The sequence below is a fragment of the Salmo trutta genome, chromosome 39, assembly GCF_901001165.1.
Source record: "Salmo trutta chromosome 39, fSalTru1.1, whole genome shotgun sequence".
Classification (NCBI taxonomy): Eukaryota; Metazoa; Chordata; class Actinopteri; order Salmoniformes; family Salmonidae; genus Salmo; species Salmo trutta.
The window spans coordinates 18,186,695-18,209,111 of record NC_042995.1 but is presented as its reverse complement, the minus strand read 5'-3'; the positions used below and the strand labels follow the sequence as shown (position 1 = coordinate 18,209,111).

Sequence of the window (22,417 nt, the reverse complement as noted above, 5' to 3'; positions counted from 1 at the left end):
TGATGATGTCATCGGGTAGAACATTTCAACTTAATATTTCATTCTATGAAACTTAGAAATGAGCCATTTTCACATGTTGACACTGGTATTGTGCTGGAGATAATGCAAATGACGTTGAAAAGTTTCCCTTTAAAGCAAATTACCTGCATTTCTACCGATTTTGCCATGGGGCAGAGATAAAAAAAAAAATCACATTTTATAACAAATTTATAACAAAATGGGGCACAGAGATATTTTTGCAGTTTTAAAGAACGTTTTCTGCAGTTCTACACTTTTGCCATGCAGCAGAAAGAAAATGTTGCAATTTTATAACAAATTCTATGCAATTCTACTCATTTTGCCATGTGGCAGACAATTTTTTTTGTCGTTTTAAAGCAAATTTTCTGCATTTCTACAGATTTTGCCATGACTTAAAGTATGCCTTGATAATATTATCTGAGTGAGAGTGACTAACAAAATCAATAGGGGCCCCCCGGCGATCAGGGCCTCTTGGCACATGCCCCAAGTTTAGATAATTGGCCAGACAATTGACTGACAAAACAAGAGAAAAACTGCTGATGCACAACCACATTTTTAGCTTGTGCCTTGTGTATTCTACTATTCTAACTCGCAACAGTAAGTTCAGACCCCGACTGAGTTCCCAAAAAAACACACATAAGCGACTGCTTATGTCGCTTATCCCTGGAGCCGGCCCTGGTAGTGACTTGGTACTGATACACCATCCAAAGTGTAATAATAATTTCAACATGCTCAAAGGGATATTCAATGTCTGCTTTTTTTGTGTGTTTTTTTACCCATCTACCAATAGGTGCCCTTCTTTGTGAGGCATTGGAAAACCTACTTGGTCTTTGTGGTTGAATCTGTGTTTAGAATTCACTGTACGTGTGGGGTATAGAGATGAGGTAGTCATTCAAAAATCATCCTAAACAATAGTATTGCACACAGTGAATCCACGCAACTTATGTGATTTGTTAAGCTTATTTAGGCTTTCAATAACAAAGGGGTTGAATACGAACAAGACATTTCAGCTTTTCATTTTTAAATCATTTGTAAACATTTCGAAAAACGTCATTCCATTTTGACATTATGGGGTCTTGTGTAGGCCAGGGACACAACATCTAAATGTAATACATTTTAAAATCGGACTGTAACACAACAAAATGTGGAAAAAGTCAAGGGTTGTGAATATTTTCGGAATGCAACCCAATATCCCCCAGAACAAAGGGCCAAATGTACAACCATGCTAAATGTTGTTCCATTCTTGCAATTACATTTATATCCACTGGAGGGCACCATCAACACACTAATATTCACTGAGATTGACTGACAGACAGTCTTCTGTGTCATTATAATCATGGTTTTATCCAGACAAACCAGTTTACCCAAGATGTGTACACATATAATAGAACACAAAATGTATTAACACGCATTCATACTTTGCTTACACATCTTTTGTTCCTTCAATTTCTTAGTTAAGCTCTGTGCTTTGTGCCTCTGGAGTAGCCTTGTACTAATGATAACACAGCAATAAATTACTTATATAAAATAAATAGTGAAATAGTAGCAAAGAAAACTAATATTCACATGTGAACATTAGATTTCATCGTCTAGGCCACAACATATCCGGGGCACTCACACACACACACACACCGCGTTTTGAGAGCTACATCCAGCGAGCACTGATAAGTCAAAATGGTCATGGTTCATAAGTGTACATTCAAATAAGACATTTGGTGTGTTCAATAAGCTACAATACAGTTATATAACAGTCTTGTTCAGAGATTATAAAGACGTTCTCCATGTATAAATTACGGGGCTACACATCGGCTGCCTCCCAGGCTTTCACACAATGTCTGGAGTCCCTTTGCCAGATGCCATCCATTTGGAATCTCTCTTTCTCTCTCTGTGTCTCTTTCCTCACTTTCCCTTCTTCTCTCTGTGTCCGACAGGCCCACTGATTCCAACACAAACAGACACATCCTCTCCCCTCCTATACTCCCCCTTGCTGGGGAAAGCTCTCCGTTTCCTCCCTCCTTCCAGCGCTTTACTCAGTGGCCTCCATCCTAATGATAGGGACTATCGCAATAAAAAAATACAAATGTTAAATGGACCAAGTTTTAAAGGCCTACCTCTTAGTAAAACAATGTTTGTGTGACCCTGCTACAGTATGTCCTAATTATTTACAGATTATCTTTGTGAGCCCATATGTCCAGTTTCTCTGTCAAAGAGCTTCATTGGTAGATAAAGGCAGTATTGATGCCACTTTATCGCCATGTAGTTGAGTAAGTTAGTGCACATTCCCAGAAGAGCTGTAAATTATTCCACTGGTCGAGTCAGTCACATTCAATGTCTGGGCAACTCCTGTACTGTTGGACCTGACCCTACAACCCAACTCCTGTGCTGTTGGACCTGACCCTACAACCCAACTCCTGTGCTGTTGGACCTGACCCTACAACCTAACTCCTGTGCTGTTGGACCTGACCCTACAACCCAACTTCTGTGCTGTTGGACCTGACCCTACAACCTAACTCCTGTGCTGTTGGACCTGACCCTACAACCCAACTTCTGTGCTGTTGGACCTGACCCTACAACCTAACTCCTGTGCTGTTGGACCTGACCCTACAACCCAACTCCTGTGCTGTTGGACCTGACCCTACAACCTAACTCCTGTGCTGTTGGACCTGACCCTACAACCCAACTTCTGTGCTGTTGGACCTGACCCTACAACCTAATTCATGTGCTGTTGGACCTGACCCTACAACCTAACTCCTGTGCTGTTGGACCTGACCCTACAACCTAATTCATGTGCTGTTGGACCTGACCCTACAACCTAACTCATGTGCTGTTGGACCTGACCCTACAACCTAATTCATGTGCTGTTGGACCTGACCCTACAACCCAACTTCTGTGCTGTTGGACCTGACCCTACAACCTAATTCATGTGCTGTTGGACCTGACCCTACAACCCAACTCCTGTGTTGTTGGACCTGACCCTACAACATAACTCCTGTGCTGTTGGACCTGACCCTACAACCTAATTCATGTGCTGTTGGACCTGACCCTACAACCGAACTCCTGTGCTGTTGGACCTGACCCTACAACCTAATTCATGTGCTGTTGGACCTGACCCTACAACCTAATTCATGTGCTGTTGGACCTGACCCTACAACCTAATTCATGTGCTGTTGGACCTGACCCTACAACCCAACTTCTGTGCTGTTGGACCTGACCCTACAACCTAATTCATGTGCTGTTGGACCTGACCCTACAACCCAACTCCTGTGCTGTTGGACCTGACCCTACAACATAACTCCTGTGCTGTTGGACCTGACCCTACAACCTAATTCATGTGCTGTTGGACCTGACCTACAACCGAACTCCTGTGCTGTTGGACCTGACCCTACAACCTAATTCATGTGCTGTTGGACCTGACCCTACAACCTAATTCATGTGCTGTTGGACCTGACCCTACAACCTAATTCATGTGCTGTTGGACCTGACCCTAAAACATAACTCCTGTGCTGTTGGACCTGACCCTACAACCTAACTCATGTGCCAGGGTAAATGGTACAAACTGCCTCATGGAACTCCGTGTAGAGAGTAAACACTCCTAAATGTAATCATCTTCCCCCTGTCCTGTAGCGAGCAGCTGTACAAGTAAAAGCCATCATAGGACAACACAGTGCAGTCTGTGGGAGACAGTGGACCTGTCGGCCCGCCACTTGGTTTTCCTCTTCTTCTTCAGGCTCCTCTCTGGAATCTGTTGCCTGGGTGTGTGTGTGAGAGAGAGAGAGAGAGAGAGAGAGAGAGAGAGAGAGAGAGAGGCTCTCATAGGTTTCGTATCAAACAGACAAACCTTCTCTAAATAATCTGTGGTGGCGGTAACATACCTGATTACCCTAACTAACTCGTGGAACGCCTTGTCAACATTCATGGCTGGGTCCTTAGCACTCGTTTCAATGTAAGCTATCTGTAAATTAAAAAGCTCAGAATTGAGTATGGAGCTCAAACAATGTCTGTAGATTACATACAGTGGCAATAAAACGTATGTGAACCCTTTCAAATGACCTGTATTTCTGCATAAATTGGTCATACAATTTGATCTGATCTTCATCTAAGTCACAACAATAGGCAAACACAGTGTGCTTAAACTAATAACACACAAATTATTGTATTTTTCTTGTCTATATTGAATACATCATTTAAACATTTACAGTGTAGGTTGGGAAAAGTATGTGAACCCCTAGGCTAATGACTTCCCCAAAAGCTAATTGGAGTCAGTAGTCAGCTAACCTGGAGTCCAATCAATGAGACGAGATTGGAGATGTTGGTTAGAGCTGCCTAGCCCTATAAAAAACAGTCACAAAATGTGCATTTGCTATTCACAAGAAGCATTGCCTGATGTGAACCATGCCTCGAACAAAAGACATCTCAGAAGACCTAAGATTAAGAATTTTTGACTTGCATAAAGCTGGAAAGGGTTACAAAAGTATCTCTAAAAACCTTGATGTTCATCAGTCCACGGTAAGACAAATTGTCTATACATGGAGAAAGTTCAGCACTGTTGCTACTCTCCCTAGAAGTGGCCGTCCTGCAAAGATGACTGCAAGAGCACAGTGCAGAATGCTCAATGAGGTTAAGAAGAATCCTAGAGTGTCAACTAAAGACTTACAGAAATCTCTGGAACATGTTAACATGACAACGACCCAAAACACAGAAGTAAATCAACAACAGAATGGCTTCAACAGAAGAAAATACGCCTTCTGGAGTGGCCCATTCAGAGTCCTTACCTCAACCCGATTTAAAATGCTGTGGCATGACCTCGAGAGCAGTTCACACCAGACATCCTAAGAATATTGCTGAACTGAAACAGTTTTGTAAAGAGGAATGGTTCAAAATTCTTCCTGACCGTTGTGCAGGTCCGATCCCCAAATACAGAAAACGTTTGGTTGTGGTTATTAAATCAGTTATTAAATCCAAGGGTTCACATACTTTTCCCACCCTGCACTGTGAATGTTTACACTGTGTGTTCAATAAAGACATGAAAATTGTTTGTGTGTTATTAGTTTAAACAGACTGTGTTTGTCTATTGATGTGACTTAGATGAAGATCCGATCAAATTTTAGGGCCAATTTATGCAGAAATCCAGGTAATTCTTAAGGGTTCACATACTTTTTCTTGCCAATGTATATGTAAAGTTCACACATTCACTCACACTGTGTTTACTAGCCATCTCCTTCCCCTGATCACTGGATATTTTACATAAGTGCAGCAGATCCACTTTGTTGGCCACAAGAACCATAGGAAAGGACTCCCTAAAAAATAAGGAAAATAATAATGAATAAATGAACGAATGGATGGATGGACGGAGTAATAAATGCGTGAACGCATGGATAACTGAATGAATGAATGAATGACTGTTGTCCTGGCTACGGCCACCGGTGGGAAGTTAAGTCGTAAATCCCACCGGTCCTTCACCCTGAGGATGAGTTGATGGAAGCGGTCCACATGTTCAAAGCTGGCCTTGTCTGTGACAGAGAACACGATGAGGAACCCGTCCCCAGTCCTCATGTACTGTTCCCTCATAGCACTGAACTCCTCTTGGCCTGCCGTATCCAGAACTGCAGAGACAGACACATGCACGATCAGACAGGTCACACATATAACATCTACACTGAGAACAGTACTATGAATGATCCCGGATATTCATAAATATGTGTAACTGTGTGCTGATCCCTCACATCTAACAATGGCAGCACAATAATGTTATCCTTTTTTCTCCTTATAACAGAACATTCAATCTTGTTCTTCAGTACATTACAAAGGTTATTTCTGGGACAACGACATAGTACTTTTGGCCAGGTTAACAGGTTGGGGCTTTTTATTTGTAATGTATGTGCTATCTATAAATCCATTTACCGTCCAATATGACCCACTGGGCATCAATCTCAGTGTGTTTGAGGTAGGAGTCCTCGATGGTGGGGTCGTAATCAGGGACAAAGATCTTCTGAAAGAACTGAATGGTGAGAGCACTCTTCCCCACTCCCCCATCCCCCACCACGACCAGCTTATACGTGGGGAGGTTGTCGCTGGGAACAGCGCTCATTGCCATAGTGACAGCTATGCTATACCTGGAACACAGAGGGAAGACGGAAGATGGTGTATGTCTGACTGATGCCATTTAGAATGGGCTTTTTTCCCCTCTCTTACTCTGGGCAAAAATACCTGACAAAAATCACAAATGAAATGGCACAGGTAATAGCGAGGTAATAGATCAATACAAATCAAATGAATATTATAAAAGCAGAGATCCTTCTTTTTCACTGCAATGCATAGAAAACACGGTCATCATAATGTTTATCTTCCATCCCTTACATAGTTGCTTCCTCACTGGGCCAAAACAGTATCATTCTTATGCTGGAAAACCCACACTTTTTTCACTGAAAACATCAAACACTCAAACAAGGCTGAGGTCTGTACTGTAGCTGTCTATTCCTTGTCTGCTGGATCTTCACTGACACACTTAAGTCAGGGAATTACCCACCCACACACACACGCCGTGAGTAAGCAAACCCAGCCTGCAGCTCCATACAATGGCACTGGTCTAACAGGATGAGGTCACACAGAGAGTTCTTCCTTCCTGCAGTCAACAATGGCAGGAAGTGGAAGGTTTACTTTCTCAGTGGATACTGTAGCCTGCATCCCTGGCCAGAGCAGGAACGGAACCCAAATGCCTGTGGAAATTACAGGCCCTCCAGAACAATATTGCAGCCAGAGAATGGGACAAGGGCCGACCAACCAATAACAATTCTCAGTTGAACCTGGGGCCTGGGGAGACCTTATTCTGGGGGGTACTTCTTTGGGTTCCAAGAGGTATCATATTCTCTAGGGCAGGGACACGGTTTTTTTTTTTTACATAAAAGGCTGTAAAAACACCAGGAAATCAGCTCCAAGTGGTATTCCCGCGCATAATAGAGAGTTACACGTGATCTCATACAAATGTTAGCGAGTTATTAAATAACTGTTTTAGGCAAACATATCTATTTGGGGTTCTTGTGGACAATTTGTTGTCTACAAATAATTTGTAATTATGTTCCAGCCCCCGACCACCAGCTCAAGTACAAATCGTCCCGCGGCTGAATCTAGTTGATGATCCTTGCTGTAGAGTCATTATGAAAAAAAAAAAAAAATTCTAAGTATGCAAGATAGGCCTTTAAATTATTTTTCAGTTATATGTCATCAAAGGCTGTTCTAATCGCATATTATGTAGTACTACCTGCCCAGCACAACCTGTTGATCGAGGACTATGTAGCCTGGGTGATTCCTTATTTCTCAGACACACTTCGCGCACACATACACCTCATTGGTGATCAGTCAGCTCTGTGATTCACAAATCCCATATCCCCACTGAACAGTTTGGTTTTTAAACTGCCAAATTCGATCCCATAAACAAAGTTGAACAATTATTTGCTTAGGCATAACCAGATTAAGTGGGAATCGGTATTGTAAAATGCCTCGCCATACCATATTATTCCAAGGTATAATTGGACTTTCACACACATTTCAGTAGGATACAGCTAGCCGTGACTTTACATCTGAAAACACCAGACATCCCAAAGCATCACAATCTGTCGTAGCCGATTAAATAAAATAGCTTACCCCAATATATTTACTGTAAAGTCGCTTACATGAAGTCACATTTCCTTCCTTCTCATGTTGTAAAGTTGACTTCATTCAGATCTGTACATTTATATCTAATCCATTTCATATCACAGCTGCGGGAAAGTCCAGCATCTGCCACAAAAATGTAAGTTACTTTGCGTTGCAACAGCTGATACGATAGGTTTACTTCACGCGGGAGGGGGGGTCAACATTTCTTATTTTAGCGCAAATAAGCCATTATTTTAATGATTATAGGTCCCATTTAGAGTTTGTCGGGCTTAATTTAAGTGCTTAAATGATTGACTTTCAATGTGTTATGTTTTTAACCTGCCATTTTTGGAGGTAAAGTGTAACAATATTTGAACAGCATCCCCCTGTTGTAGAAATGGAGCATTCCATAGTGACTCAAGTCCAGATGTGACCGTATAAAAAATAATTAAATGTTCAACCAATGTATAGCCTATTGCTTATTTACAAAGTATCTATAAACTATCTACAAAAACGAATAAAGAACTATTTATTAACAACTTACAAACTCCCCATGAATAATTTTAAGTAGGCCATACCTTAATGTTACTTACGTGTTACCTAAAAGTGGGCAGTTCTAAATGGGAGTGTACAATAATGGGGATCACTATCAGTGTTTCTGCATTTCATTTTGAAACTATATACAATATACCAGTTATTACCATTCATCTCAAATAGAAGTGGCATGGACATAGAATTGCGGCCACAAGATGGGAGTATTGGATATTTATTTGCAAAGGTAGCTAAATGTTCACTAAGCTTTTAATATATCACACACAAACTACGTTTATGGGAGAAAAAAAATATTTGAAGTTACCTACAATCTAATAATAATAATAATAGTATTAATATGTCTCCCATTTCTCACACTGGAGGCTGCGCGCGCGCGTGCGTGTTGTGAAACCTGCGCCTCGAATGCCACGCCTACTAGTTTGACAGACATCAACCCCGTTCAAAATAAAATGTGCTGTGGAGTTTACGCCATGTTTCGTTGATGCCCCGTGGTTTATGCTTCAGCGATTATAAACGATAAACGTCTTCAATAAACGGGGTTGTCTTTGAATTGAGCTACAGTTTGGGGACCGCGGAAAGGAAGCTCTGGTTTTTCTGGGTGATCATACCTACCTGCTGGTGCTTGCCTTGCCCGCATTACAATGGTTGCGTCCTGTATTGACGTTTGCCTGGGTCCATCGTCGCTGTGGTGCTGAAAAGAAACGAACCCGTGCGGCCGTAGCTAGTGCACGCTGCTGCGAACGATGAGGAGGTTTCTGGGGACCTGCAGCGGATGAATTGCACCACCTCGCCCACTTATTGCTGTGTTCTTGATTTTATCCCTCAAAACCTGGACTCTACCGGCGCAGTTTATGAAGGTAACGTTAAGCAGCCTGCATAATAATAACGTCATACCATGGTTAGCTTGTTAGCGTGCATAGCACAGCTGATGTAGCAAGTTAGCTAACTAGCTGTTCATCTATCCAGAGACAGTATAGCTACACCTCTGCGTTAGCTGATGCTAGTCTTAGTGACAGTGACAACTATTTGATAGCTTGGTGGCTGGCTGGCTTTCTAGCTAGCTAACATCAATGTGTTGTTATTTTTCTGCCCCTGTCATATGCCAGTTGACAGCCTTATAGGCTACAGTTAACTAGAATAGAACCGAACAGAATAGAGTGTGCACTTCTAACCTATGTCTGGTTCTGGGAGAGAGTGTAGGCCAGGGGAGAAGGTAGAGGCTAAATATATGTCTGTGTCAATAGATGGATTAACATCTTTCTTGAATCAGTACACAGAGAGACCCCACTGATTCTGATTTACAGGTAGGCTACACACTGGTTTAGCTGGTTGACATAATGAACTCCACTCAGAATTACACACAAGTCTTGTTTGTCTGTAATAATGCAGTTATGACAGATATTTATGTTCTATTCATGCTGCTGGATGCAAGACCCCGTGCTCGGTCCTACCACAAGAAATATGTTTCGTAGAAACACTGGGCTTCTAATCGACATGCTGCCACAAAGAAAGGCTGAGGGAATAGAGCTTCACCGAAATGGCACCGTCGGTGGAATCTATAGAATCCCCAGTGATGTCACCATAATATACCCTTCTCTGCTTCCTTGCTGACCATAGTGGAATATAGAGGAGCAGCCATTTGCTATCACACAATCTCAACTGTCTCTCTCTCTCTCTCTCTCTCTGATAAAGAGCTGCAGGGCTATAGTGGAGAATGAGGAGAAAGAGTGGAAAGAAGAGGAGGATTGTATCCTACCCACACGGCTCCGTCTCTCCATCTCTCTCCGTCTGTCCAAAGCGGCCTCACGTTTTTAGAGACTGGGTCAGTTATTGTCAAGTGCAAGGCTTTTTTTTTTGGACAGTGCAGTGAATGAGAGTGATGGAGTACATGGGATTTGATTGGGGAGAAGGGGGAGTGTGCCGAAACAGATGAAACCGAGCATGTGTGCTGCAGACAACGGAGAAGTGTGTGGTAAATGACATAAAACACATATGTGCTCATGAAGCTCTAAAACAGGATGATTCACTAGGGGGTCTACGCTGTAGTGCCCCCACCTCCACCGTTCGGGGTGGTGAGTTACTGGCTACGCTGCTGCTGGGGCTAAATATCTGAATGAATGAGATCGGTAGCAACAAACGCCTCTGGAGCTTTAAGAATGGGAGAGGAGGAAGGAAGGAATCAGGGAGAATGAGAATGGCCTCAAAGGGGGTCCTATCAATGGCAACGCTCTCTAACCTCTAGCTCACAGCCATCGACAACATAATTGTGTTTCTTAGGCTATTCATCATTATGCTCAATTCTGTGTGGACATATGTTGCAAAGGAACGCAGCTGATTTAATTTGCGACCCAGAAGCCTTTTCAGGGAGAATCTCTTCTGTCGTGAACAATGTTGTTTAGATTTGTGCCCAGGGTTAAATGGCTTGTTAGCTACTGTTGGCTTTAGCCTCACAATGCTAAGAAGGATTGCTAGACCACGCACGGAAAGAACTGAGAATAGTGGAAAAAAAGAGCGCATACGCTCTCTAGTGTCACGCGTGAGTGTGTGATCTGTGATGCATGTGTTGCGCTCCACAGTTGATCTACTGATGGTAGCCCTCCAAATGGCCTCCTATTCCCTACATAGTGCACTACTTTTGACCAGAGCCCTGTGGTGAATAGATGCCATTTGGGACTCAGCTGTGGTGACTGAGGTCTGCAGAGTGGAAGATCTGAGAGGAAGGGGATCTCCCTTTGTGTGTGGAACATAACCTACCTGGGTTGTGTTCAGTAGGCCCCACTGTAGCAAAACGTGTTGAAACGGAAAAAATGAGTGTTTGTTATTGGACAAGTCCAAGCAGTCCCTCCTTGTTTTAGTATTTAAAAGAAATCTGTTTCATGCCTAATGAACATGACCCTTGTTGTTTGTACTGTATTCTCTTGGGGGAGAGATGTGTCTGAGCTGTACACACAGCATGCTAATCCAGTGCTGGAGTGGGTGGGAGTGTTTTCAGGAGCCAAGGTTTAATAAAACGATTATGTCCCTTAGCTGTCATAACAGTTTATTGTGCACAGATGCTTTGAAGAATGACTGTAGCCTAAGTACATAAGATATTTCTGTTTTATAACCCATAGTTATACTGTGTCAGATAGGTCATGCTGTCCCGTTATACTTGGTGTGAAAATACTAAGACAATGGTAGGTCCAATATATCACCAGGTGGATCTGTAAAGCAATGTGTAACCTAATTTATTCAGGAGTGAGGTTACTAACTTCGGTCTATGGCCTAGGGGATTGGGATTCAAGGTAGGCTAGCTCTTCTGCATTTGGCACGGTGTCCGTCTGGTCTCTCCACCCAGCTCCAGTAATCCAGAGCTCTGGCTCTATTACTGAAAGGTCACTCAGCCCCATAGACTCAGCCTATGATTTGAACTCTGTTATGGTGGGTGGTGGTGTTGGCAGGCGGGCCAGGTTGGAAGCGGGTTACACTGACACTGACACACAGTCTATCTGTTCCCATCCCTCAAGTTCATGTTTATTGGATGGACCCACCCCACACTCAAGGCTAGCTGCCATGGACATTCACTGCCAACTTTGTGTGGTTGTCCTGGATGCTATGGGGACAGAAAGTGCAGTAAACAAACACAGTGACAGACAGTAAAGGTCAAAGTAGGTATTTATGGATCAGTATGTTTATTAGGATTCTACTGTGACTGTGTTGACATCTGCACACTGGAGGTGATGTTTTTGGGCTACTTTGTTCAAAGGAGGGCCTACGTTGTAAACAACCTTAGTCTTAACCTGAGAGTCATTGGGACATTTGGCTTTTTTCTATTGGTAGGCGTAAACAAAAACGGTCATGTCCTGAATAGACTTGAGTAGATAATAAGGTATGATTCAGGCCAGGACAGCTCCACTCCCTAGATATTGTTTAGGCCTAGTTTGACCATTTCATTCAAGAATTCAGAACATGGAAAACATAGACAAAGCGCATGTTTAAGCGTTAAAAACACATTTAAATAATGGGAAGGATAAACATGCTAGAATAATAGCTAGTAGGTATTGAAGCGTCTGATCCCCCTGATTTAACCTCTAACTGTGAGAAGTTGAGACCCGTGACAGGGTATTGACCCATGTGGGAGTTCTGGAGACGGGTCCAGTGTGACAACACCGTACAGCGACTCGGCGTGTCTTTGTGTGTTGCACTGTGACATTCACAGGAACACCATTGTCACTGACTCGGGACCTTTCTGTGTGCAGTCAATGGATGATGTCATGCAGGAAAAAGGTCAAAGGTGATATAGCCTATCCTAGTTGTTTTAAAGCAATTTCTACGTTTCTGCTGTCACTTTTCTCCCTCAAATTAGATATGATTGTGAAATAGGATTTTAATAAGTATTTATCACCCTTCCCCCTGTTATTACAACTTTATAACTCAAAATTAGGCCTAACAGCGTCCATCAAAGAGAGAGAGTGTGTGGTGTGTGTGTCTGTGGGGACTCTGGTGGGGACGTGAAGACTGCTAACCCTCCTGGGGAAGTCCTCTTTAGTGTGTGTAGCTCTCTTTCTCCCAGCAGCAGTGAACTGGGTCATGCATCACTGAATCCTTTCATTGTACTGCAGCCTGACTGTAAGAGCATGGACCATAAAGGATCAAGGGTCTTGCATCTGACGGCGATCTCTTTCTAGATAATACTAGAATGAAGGATGACATCATCAGCATCAGTCACAGATTTAAGGAGGAGTGCGTTGTCTTTATTCTTTTTACTTGACTCAAATATGCCGTTGCCGACGGTTTAAATAAAAAATGAAAATTAACAACATTTTGAAAAATGGTATACTGGTGTTGAAGAGGAGGCTAACCGTTCTCCATTGCAGAATTTTTATTTTTATTTAACCTTTATTTAACTAGGCAAGTCAGTTAAGAACAAATTCCTACCCCGGCCAAATCCTCCCCTAAACCGGACGACGCAAGGCCAATTTTTCGCCGCCCTGTGGGACTCCCGATCACGGCCGGTTGTGATATAGCCCGGGATCGAACCAGGGTCTGTAGTGACGCCCCTAGCACTGAGATGCTGTGCCTTAGACCACTGCGCCACTCTGGAACAATGTAATGTATTTAAATGCAGTATAATATAAGGTCCCTAACCCTGCTGTTTTGTTTCTCTGTGTTGCAGACCCGGTGTGGACAGTAATGACCTCACGCTCCCGGTTGCCATCTGGCAGTAACGACAATGTGCGAGCATCAGAGCTGGCACAAGACAGGCAGCACACAGAGGTGGTCTGTAATGTTCTTCTGCTGGATAACACAGTTCAAGCCTTCAAAGTTAATGTAAGTACTGTACTATACTACTCCCGGCATCTACACTGACTGTACAGCCATACATTTCACCATAGAGAATGACTGGGTTACGGCCTTCTCTCTCTTCTCGAAACCAGTTGTCTATCAATAGGCTACGCAGTAACCAAGTAGTCCTATAAAGATAAATTAGACTTTGTTTAAAGGGCAATTCTGCCAATTTTCAACCTCATATTCATTACCTCCAGAACCATAGCAGTGTCTGCATATGTGAAAACGGCCTGATTCTATGATCTGTGGTTAAAAAGATAAGGAAGGTCCTAAAAAAAATGGTTCTCTTTGACACCACAGGGTAGGATTAAAACGAAGAAAAATGGTGGTTTTTGAAAGCTGCAGTGAATTTCTAGCCAGAGGGAGGGTATTTTCTTGCTCCCCACAAATCTTAGTGTTTAAAAATGTCATCGGGTAGAACTTTTTAACTTAAATATTTTTCTACAAAATGTTTTTCACATACAGTGCATTCTGAAAGTATTCAGACTAGTGATGCACCGATATGACATTTTTGACCGATACCGATATTCCTTGCCCAAAAAGCAATACAGATATTTAACATTTTAGCAGCCTTTTAAGCATTCTAGTACAGTTAAATAGTTAACACACACACATGGACGCAGCGGTCTAAGGCACTGCATCTCAGTGCAAGAGGCGTTACTACAGTCCCTGGTTCGAATCCAGGCTGTATCACATCCGGCCGTGATTGGGAGTCCCATAGTGCGGTGCACAATTGGCCCAGTGTCGTCTGGGTTTGGCAGGGGGTAGGCCGTCATTGTAAATACGAATTTGTTCTTAACTGACTTGCCTAATTAAATAAAGGTTACACACACCACACTGACCAAAAAGTTATTTTATTGGCATTTACGTATGTCCCCATTACCAGTAAAACATAGTCAAGACATATTTCTTTCACTTGCTTGCTGTGCTGTTTTGTTGTTCATTTGTTCAGTCGTTTCATTCTCAACCAGGATTTCTATGGAACGCCGTTTGGGTCTTTGCTATGGAACGCCGTTTGGGTCTTTGCTATGGAACGCCGTTTGGGTCTTTGCTACGGAACGCCGTTTGGGTCTTTGCTACGGAACGCCGCTTGGATCTTTGCTACGGAACGCCGTTTGGATCTTTGCGTGTCAAAAAATATACTATTTAACACTATTTGACCAACACTTGTTGACCAATCAGGACCTGAATATGACTACACGTCACCTAATAATTTAACGCGTTCATACACATTTTAAATAGTTATTACACATTGATTACACTATCACTCGTATTTCATATGCCACAACGATTCATCGATACGTATGCTATGATGCTGGTAAAGTTGTCTCGCGTACCTACAGTGCTGGTCATAAAAAAAAGCTAGCTAGCTCATGGATGCAAACAATGTTCTTCCCCCCAAAACATAGCAAAACGACATAATCTGTTTCAGTAGCTATAGTTATCTAGCTGTCATCAGCTAAAATAACCCTAATTTATGAGACAGTTCTTGTTTGATTAATGGTGATCGGACCCATCTATGTGAAGCCAACCACAATAAGGATTAGCCACAATAGTGGACTTTGCTGTTAGCCTTCAAAATAAAAGTATGAAATAATTATACTATTTGTATTCGTTTGCATCACTATCAATGACGTACTTTTACTTTGAAGGCAAACCGCAAATTCCACTATTGTGTAACTACGGTAACTAGGTATGCACGTCAGCTTTGACATCGGTTTTGCACTTCCGCGTTAAACTAGACATCTAGATATGTTCACGATATATCGTGCATCCCTAATTCAGACCCCTTGACTTTTTCCACATTTTGTTAAGTTACAGCCTTATTCTAAAATGGATTCAATTGTTTTTTTTCATCATCAATCTATACACAATACCCAATAATGACAAAGTAAACAGTTGTTTTTGTATTTTTTGCATATTAAAAAAAATAATAATAATAATAATGAAATATCATATTTACATAAGTATTCAGACCCTTTACTCATTACTTTGTTGAAGCACCTTTGGCAGCGATTACAGCCTCAATTCTTCTTCGGTATGACGCTACAAGCTTGGCACACCTGTATTTGGGGAGTTTCTCCCATTCTTCTCTGCAGACAAGCTATGTCAGGTTGGATGGGGAGCGTTGCTACACAGCTATTTTCAGGTCTCTCCAGAGATGTTCGATCGGGTTAAAGTCAGGGTTATGGCTGGGCCACTCAAGAACATTCAAAGACTTGTTCCAAAGTCACTCCATCATTGTCTTGGCTGTGTACTTAGGGTTATTGTCCTGTCGGAAGGTGAACCTTCGCCTGAGTCTGAGATTCTGAGCACTCTGGAGCAGGTTTTCATCAAGGATCTCTCTGTACCTTGGTGGTTCCAAACTTCTTCCATTTAAGAATGACTGAGGCCACTCTGTTCTTTTGGACCTTCAATGCTGCAGACATTTTTGGTACCATATCCCAGATCTGTGCCTCGACACAATCCTGTCTCGGAGCTCTACAGACAATTCCTTCGACCTCATGGCTTGGTTTTTGCTCTGACATGCACTGTCAACTGTGGGACCTTATATAAACAGGTGTGTGCCTTTCCAAATCATGTCCAATCAATTGGATTTACCAAATGTTGACTCCAATCAAGATGTAGAAACTTCTGAAGGATGATCAATGGAAACAGGAGGCACATGAGCTCAATTTCGAGTCTCATAGCAAAGGGTCTGAATACTTATGTAAATAAGGTATTTATGTTATTTTTTTTTAAATAAATGTGCAAATATTTCTATAAACCTGTTTTCACTTTGTCATTATGGGGTATTGTGTGTAGATTGATGAGGAAAAACATGTAATTCAATCCATTTTAGAATAAGGCTGTAACGTAACAAAATGTGGAAAACGTCAAGGGGTCTGAATACTTTCCAAATTCACAATAGTATATAGACACTGGTATTGTGCTGGAGATAATGAAAATGTATCTGAAAAGTGGTGGAATCGCACATTAAAGTACAGATGCATTGTATTAGTAGGGACCAAAGGAGCCTGGGTAATTTTAGATATCTGTCAATATCGGGTGTATGAGAGGCGAAGTCAGGTGCAGGAGAGAAGCGAAATGTAACCAAGCGCACTTTATTATAGTTCCAAAATACGAGAGCACTACACAAATAAAAATGCGCTCAAAACCACGTAACATAACCAAAGTAAAGCGCGTAAATCAAACACCACGAAAAACATGAAACAATTACACACAAAACATGATGGGAAACAGAGGGTTAAATACAAGTAGATTGATTGGGGAAATGATAACCAGCTGTGTATGGAAACAAGACAAATGGATAATAGCAAAATGGAGCGGCGATGGCTAGAAAGCCGGTGACGTCGATCGCCGAACGCCGCCCGAACAAGGAGAGGAGACGACTTCGGCGGAGGTCGTGACAATATCTGTCATTAATAGCAGCATAGCAGAGACGTAGCAGAGACGTAGCAGAATGTCTTGGCATTCTGGTTTTAAAGGAGACTCCAGGGGTCGCTATCTAATGGAGTAAACACTTACACCAGGACTGAACTGCAAACATCACAATGGCTTTTCCGAGCCAAGCGTGGGGGATATCTGGCCCGTGTGGTGTGCTGTGGGGAACGGGGGCAGAGAGTCACGATGTTAGTGCATTCCCCCTAATTATAACCCACACCCACAGCACCTCAGTCAAACCCACAACCATCTCTGTTGCCCCGATACTCTTTGTTCTGTTCTGGGTCAAATCTACTCAGCTGCTGCCCACTAATCCCCTGGTCATGAATTAAGATGAGTCCATTTCAGGGACTACAGAGCTGCCATTATGGAGTCCTTTGTCTTTACTAGTGCCATGCGGGGCTAAACCAGGTCAACGCTTCACTGCCAGTCAGGATTAGGTGAATACAGGCCCTCATGTTTGTGTGCATATGTGTTTCAAATGGTTGGTTGGCGGTGATGTCGGTTCTATCCTCTGGGAACCATCCAGTGTGCACAGACACGCATCATGTATACACAGGTGAAGTCAGTACTGAATGACAACTGACAGCTCCTTCATCATGCCCCCTGGCATTCTACCGCCATGCGTGCACCACCTCCAATACTGGCACTGCACAGGGAATCTACAGAAGGCTTCTAACAGGCATCTGTTTAACTTCTGGAGCTGGAGAGCTTCGGTGTTTCAGTAAAGCCCCTCGTTAGCTGGTAGTTTGGTTCCCCAACGTGGCTGCTGTGCTTTAGCCTAGTGGCTGGAGAGAGTGTGACCTGATCGCTGCTGACCGCTATGGCTAGAGCTCATCTCCAGGTTGACGCACAGCACTCTGATCTCACCCGTTGGCGCCACGTAGACTTGTGTGTGTGGTGTTTAGGGATGTTGCGGTTACCGTATTACCACCCCAACGGAGGTCATGAGTCACGTTGACCGTAGTAAAATTCCACGTGACTCGTAATCTCCTCTGGACATGTTGTGGTAGTACCCAACTCGCTAACGGTCGGGGTGCTAATGGCCTGGTACTCGGGGCTCTGTTGTCCCTCCATCAGGTCCTAATGGCCTGGTACTCGGGGCTCTGTTGTCCCTCCATCAGGTCCTAATGGCCTGGTACTAAGTGCTCTATTGTCCCTCCATCAGGTCCTAATGGCCTGGTACTCAGGGCTCTGTTGTCCCTCCATCAGGTCCTAATGGCCTGGTACTCAGGGCTCTGTTGTCCCTCCATCAGGTCCTAATGGCCTGGTACTCAGGGCTCTGTTGTCCCTCCATCAGGTCCTAATGGCCTGGTACTCAGGGCTCTGTTGTCCCTCCATCAGGTCCTAATGGCCTGGTACTCAGGGCTCTATTGTCCCTCCATCAGGTCCTAATGGCCTGGTACTCAGGACTCTGTTGTCCCTCCATCAGGTCCTAATGGCCTGGTACTAAGGGCTCTATTGTCCCTCCATCAGGTCCTAATGGCCTGGTACTCAGGGCTCTGTTGTCCCTCCATCAGGTCCTAATGGCCTGGTACTCAGGGCTCTGTTGTCCCTCCATCAGGTCCTAATGGCCTGGTACTCAGGGCTCTGTTGTCCCTCCATCAGGTCCTAATGGCCTGGTACTCAGGGCTCTATTGTCCCTCCATCAGGTCCTAATGGCCTGGAACTCAGGGCTTTATTGTTCCTCTAACCACTCTGACATCAATGCAAATGCGGTCGAAAATCACATCAAACACTTATCATCAAAATAGTATGTGCTTTTAAACTCGCCTCACTGTGATGATCAATTTGAAGAAAGGAGTTCAACAGCAGGTTGAAGCTGAATGTGAAACATGGTCGTTGTGGATGTTGTTTCCAAGCCTAACACAATGTAATGGACAGCGCTTTCTAAGGTTGAGGATTCATTCAAAACACCCATACGCATATTAAGAGCTTATGAATCAAAATGATATTTGTGCCGTTATACAACTTAGCCTACCGCATATTACGCATGGCAAAAAGACTAAACAGATTGAAGATGTCTTTGGTCCATAATAAGTCTAGCCTCTTGAGGATACAATCCCGATAACGGGATTGGTTGGACAACAACCAGTGAGATAGCACGGCGCAATATTCAAAACAAAATAATCTCAAAATTAAAATTCAAGTATAATAATAATATGCATATTCTATATTCTGGGCCAGAGTAGTAACCTGTTTAAATTGGGTACGTTTTTTTATCCGGCCATGAAAATACTGCCCCCTAGCCCCTAGAGGCTAGCCTATACTCCAAAATGAAACGCATTCGAGTAATCGCCTTTGAGAGTATCATTATCCATACTGGATAGACTGGTTACCTTATGCTACACTCCAACATTTCTATCCACAAGTCTGGGAGGGAACTTATAGCCCTAGGCGATGCTGTTGGTTGTGCAGGGTAGCTAACAGTTAGCCTCCAATTATAGTGCATTTTTATTTTGAATGCCCTAGTAATCGGATTTTTAAAAAACTATTATTATTAATTGTGTGACATGACCTTTTAGCTCCAGAATATCTCACCACCGTGCGTTTCCATCTCCTCCTCTCTCTCCTTCATTCCTTTAGCTGCATAATATCTCACCACCGTGTTTCCATCTCCTCTCTCTCCTTCATTCCTTTAGCTGCATAATATCTCACCACCGTGTTTCCATCTCCTCCTCTCTCTCCTTCATTCCTTTAGCTGCATAATATCTCACCACCGTGCGTTTCCATCTCCTCCTCTCTCTCCTTCATTCCTTTAGCTGCATAATATCTCACCACCGTGCGTTTCCATCTCCTCTCTCTCCTTCATTCCTTTAGCTCCAGAATATCTCTATTTTAAGAATGTGAAATGTCAGAATAATAGTAGAGAGAATGATTTATTTCAGCTTTTATTTCTTTCATCACATTCCCAGTGGGTCAGAAGTTTACATACACACAATTAGTATTTGGTAGCATTGCCTTTAAATTGTTTAACTTGGGTCAAACGTTTCGGGTAGCCTTCCACTAGCCATAAGTTGGGTGAATTTTGGCCCATTCGTCCTGACAGAGCTGGTGTAACTGAGTCAGGTTTGTAGGCCTCCTTGCTCACACACGCTTTTTCTGTTCTGCCCACATATTTTCTATAGGATGAGGTCAGGGCTTTGTGATGGCCACTCCAATACCTTGACTTTGTTGTCCTTAAGCCATTTTGCCACAACTTTGGAAGTATGCTTGGGGTCATTGTCCATTTGGAAAACCCATTTGCTTTAACTTCCTGACTGATGTCTTGAGATGTTGCTTCAATATATCCATATAATTTTCCTCCCTCATGATGCCATCTATTTTGTGAAGTGCAGCAGTCCCTCCTGCAGCAAAACACCCCCACATGATGCTGCCACCCCCGTGCTTCACGGTTGGGATGGTGTTCTTCGGCTTGCAAGCCTCCCCCTTTTTCCTCCAAACATAACGATGGTCATTATGGCCAAACAGTTCTATTTTTGTTTCATCAAACCAGAGGACATTTCTCCAAGAAGTACGATCTTTGCCCCCATGTGCCGTTGCAAATGTAGTCTGGCTTTTTTATGGCGGTTTTGGAGCAGTGGCTTCTTCCTTGCTGAGCGGCCTTTCAGGTTATGTCAATTTAGGATTTGTTTTACTGTGGATGTAGATACTTTTGTACCTGTTTCCTCCAGCATCTTCACAAGGCCCTTTGCTGTTGTTCTGGGATTGATTTGCACTTTTTGCACCAAAGTACGTTCATCTCTAGGAGACAGAACGCGTCTCCTTCCTGAGCGGTATGATGGCTGCGTGGTCCCATGGTGTTTATACTTGCGTACTATTGTTTGTACAGATGAACGTGGTACCTTCAGCCGTTTGGAAATTGCTCCCAAGGATGAACCAGACTTATGGACCTCTACGATTTTTTTTCTGAGGTCTTGGCTGATTTCTTTTGATTTTCCCATGATGTCAAGCAAAGAGGCACTGAGTTTGAAGGTAGGCCTTGAAATACATCCACAGGTACACCTCCAATTGACTCAAATGATGTCAATTAGCCTATCAGAACCTTCTAAAGCCATAACATCATTTTCTGGAATTTTCCAAGCTGTTTAAAGGCACAGTCAACTTAGTGTATGTACACTTCTGACCCACTGGAATTGTGATACAGTGAATTATGAGTGAAATAATCTGTCTGTAAACAATAGTTGGAAAAATGACTTGTGTCATGCACGAAGTAGATGTCCTAACCGACTTGCCAAAACTATAGTTTGTTAACAAGAAATTTGTGGAGTGGTTGAAAAAAGAGTTTTAATGACTCCAACTTAAGTGTATGTAAACTTCCGACTTCAACTGTATTTCGCACAACTCCGCTATAAAACCGAAGAAGCCTATTCGCGTGCATACGGATTGCTTCCCCCCCTTGCCACTGTTCCCGCCCATTTCATAATGGGCCAATCTAAATCAAAACTAATTTTACATATTAGACAAGATTAAATTTAGAATAATCTGATGGGTGAAAATATGATCACTTGATGAGAGAACAGCTGTGCAGCCTGAAGCAAGGAACAGAGAGCAAGCTTCTTCTTTTATGCGACTCTCTCAAATCATCAACATCATATAGTCGCATCATGCATCCCATATATGTTTTCATTTCTGAGACATTAAGGTTTGTATCATTCACAACTAAAGTTGCCAAATAACTCAAAATCTAGTGTATAGTACTTGTTTCAAATGATCACTTTACCCTCAACATATCCACTTAATGGGAAAAATATCCTTCTATTTTATTCAGCTAAATTCAATTACATCCTTCTTACTATTGCACGACACTAACCAGCTGACAAAATGTCGTGACTGCCACAGCCCTTGTGGTGTTTACTTATTTATGCAGATACTGAAGGTTTTCAGTTATTATTAATTTCCTCTACATTATTAATCACTTAATGCCAGTGACACAGTCAAACAGAGTTAGGGAAGTACTTCCGTTTCAGTGCATGGGGGATTTCCATGGGGATTTCCATGGAAATCACTGTTTCACTGAAACATGCCAGTCAACTGGTTGGTCCAGTTTCTTTACATTACTGAGAGATTGGCGTATGTAGTTAGGTGACTGAAACGTGCTTTTTCTGCTTTCCTGCCTGGTTGGCATTACAAGGTAGACTGTGATTGCGGAGCCTCAGTTGAGATTGAGAAGTATGGTGTTCCTCAAGGCTCCATGTGCGGACCAATGGTCTTCCTACTACTAGTAGCCTAGTGGGTAGCCTATATGACATGAGCCAATCAAATCAGGCAAAGAGAAGTCACTGTGTGTAGTATAGTTTGTGTTCCCTCCTTCTCCCAGCTCTCTGTAAATAATGCATGGTCTGGTTCAGTGTTCCGGATGCCTGTGGCTGCACATTGCCCTGACACTTCTAGAAAGCAGCTGTGAGGCCTTGTTGTAAAACGCTTGCAATGCCCAACCTCC

General features: G+C 42.9%; 2 protein-coding genes across 10 annotated transcripts in view; one reads left to right on the top strand and one right to left on the bottom strand.

The window, feature by feature from the left end:
* Positions 1-1,341: 1,341 nt before the first annotated feature.
* On the bottom strand, positions 1,342-7,817 carry LOC115179161 (ras-related protein M-Ras). Of its 6 annotated transcripts, none has more exons than XR_003872862.1 (7): positions 7,689-7,817; positions 5,920-6,131; positions 5,468-5,621; positions 5,216-5,315; positions 3,891-3,970; positions 2,410-3,767; positions 1,342-2,375 (listed from the first exon to the last, which is right to left on the bottom strand). XR_003872862.1 is itself a non-coding variant. In XM_029740499.1 (6 exons), the coding sequence occupies exons 2-6, from the start codon at positions 6,110-6,112 to the stop codon at positions 3,668-3,670; spliced, it is 627 nt and encodes a 208-aa protein (XP_029596359.1). In that variant the 5' UTR covers positions 6,113-6,131; positions 7,660-7,817; the 3' UTR covers positions 1,342-3,667. The 6 variants fall into 6 exon arrangements, 2 of the variants coding, with proteins under 2 accessions (XP_029596359.1, XP_029596358.1); XR_003872864.1 differs by having other exon boundaries at positions 1,342-3,089; positions 3,124-3,767; XR_003872861.1 differs by having other exon boundaries at positions 1,342-3,366; positions 3,400-3,767.
* Positions 7,818-8,632: 815 nt separating this feature from the next.
* Positions 8,633-22,417, top strand: part of LOC115179691 (tyrosine-protein phosphatase non-receptor type 4) — a 34,412-nt gene continuing 20,627 nt past the window's right edge. For 3 of the 4 annotated variants that reach the window (XM_029741370.1, XM_029741371.1, XM_029741368.1), the window contains exons 1-2: positions 8,633-9,059; positions 13,358-13,512. In XM_029741370.1, the coding sequence (XP_029597230.1) occupies positions 8,975-9,059; positions 13,358-13,512 (240 nt within the window). In that variant the 5' untranslated portion in view covers positions 8,633-8,974. Of the gene's footprint in view, positions 9,060-9,894; positions 10,025-13,357; positions 13,513-22,417 lie in introns of all 4 variants that reach the window. The other variant, XM_029741372.1, reaches the window with a different exon arrangement.

What these genes read in the sequence shown, in the direction of transcription:
- LOC115179161 (XM_029740498.1), bottom strand. An exon ending in ATCCTCAGGGTGAAGGACCG is followed by an intron (nt 5,316 to 5,467) that starts GTGGGATTTACG and finishes CTTATTTTTTAG; the next exon opens with GGAGTCCTTTCCTATGGTTC. An exon ending in GAGTTAGTTAGGGTAATCAG is followed by an intron (nt 3,768 to 3,890) that starts GTATGTTACCGC and finishes ACACACACCCAG; the next exon opens with GCAACAGATTCCAGAGAGGA.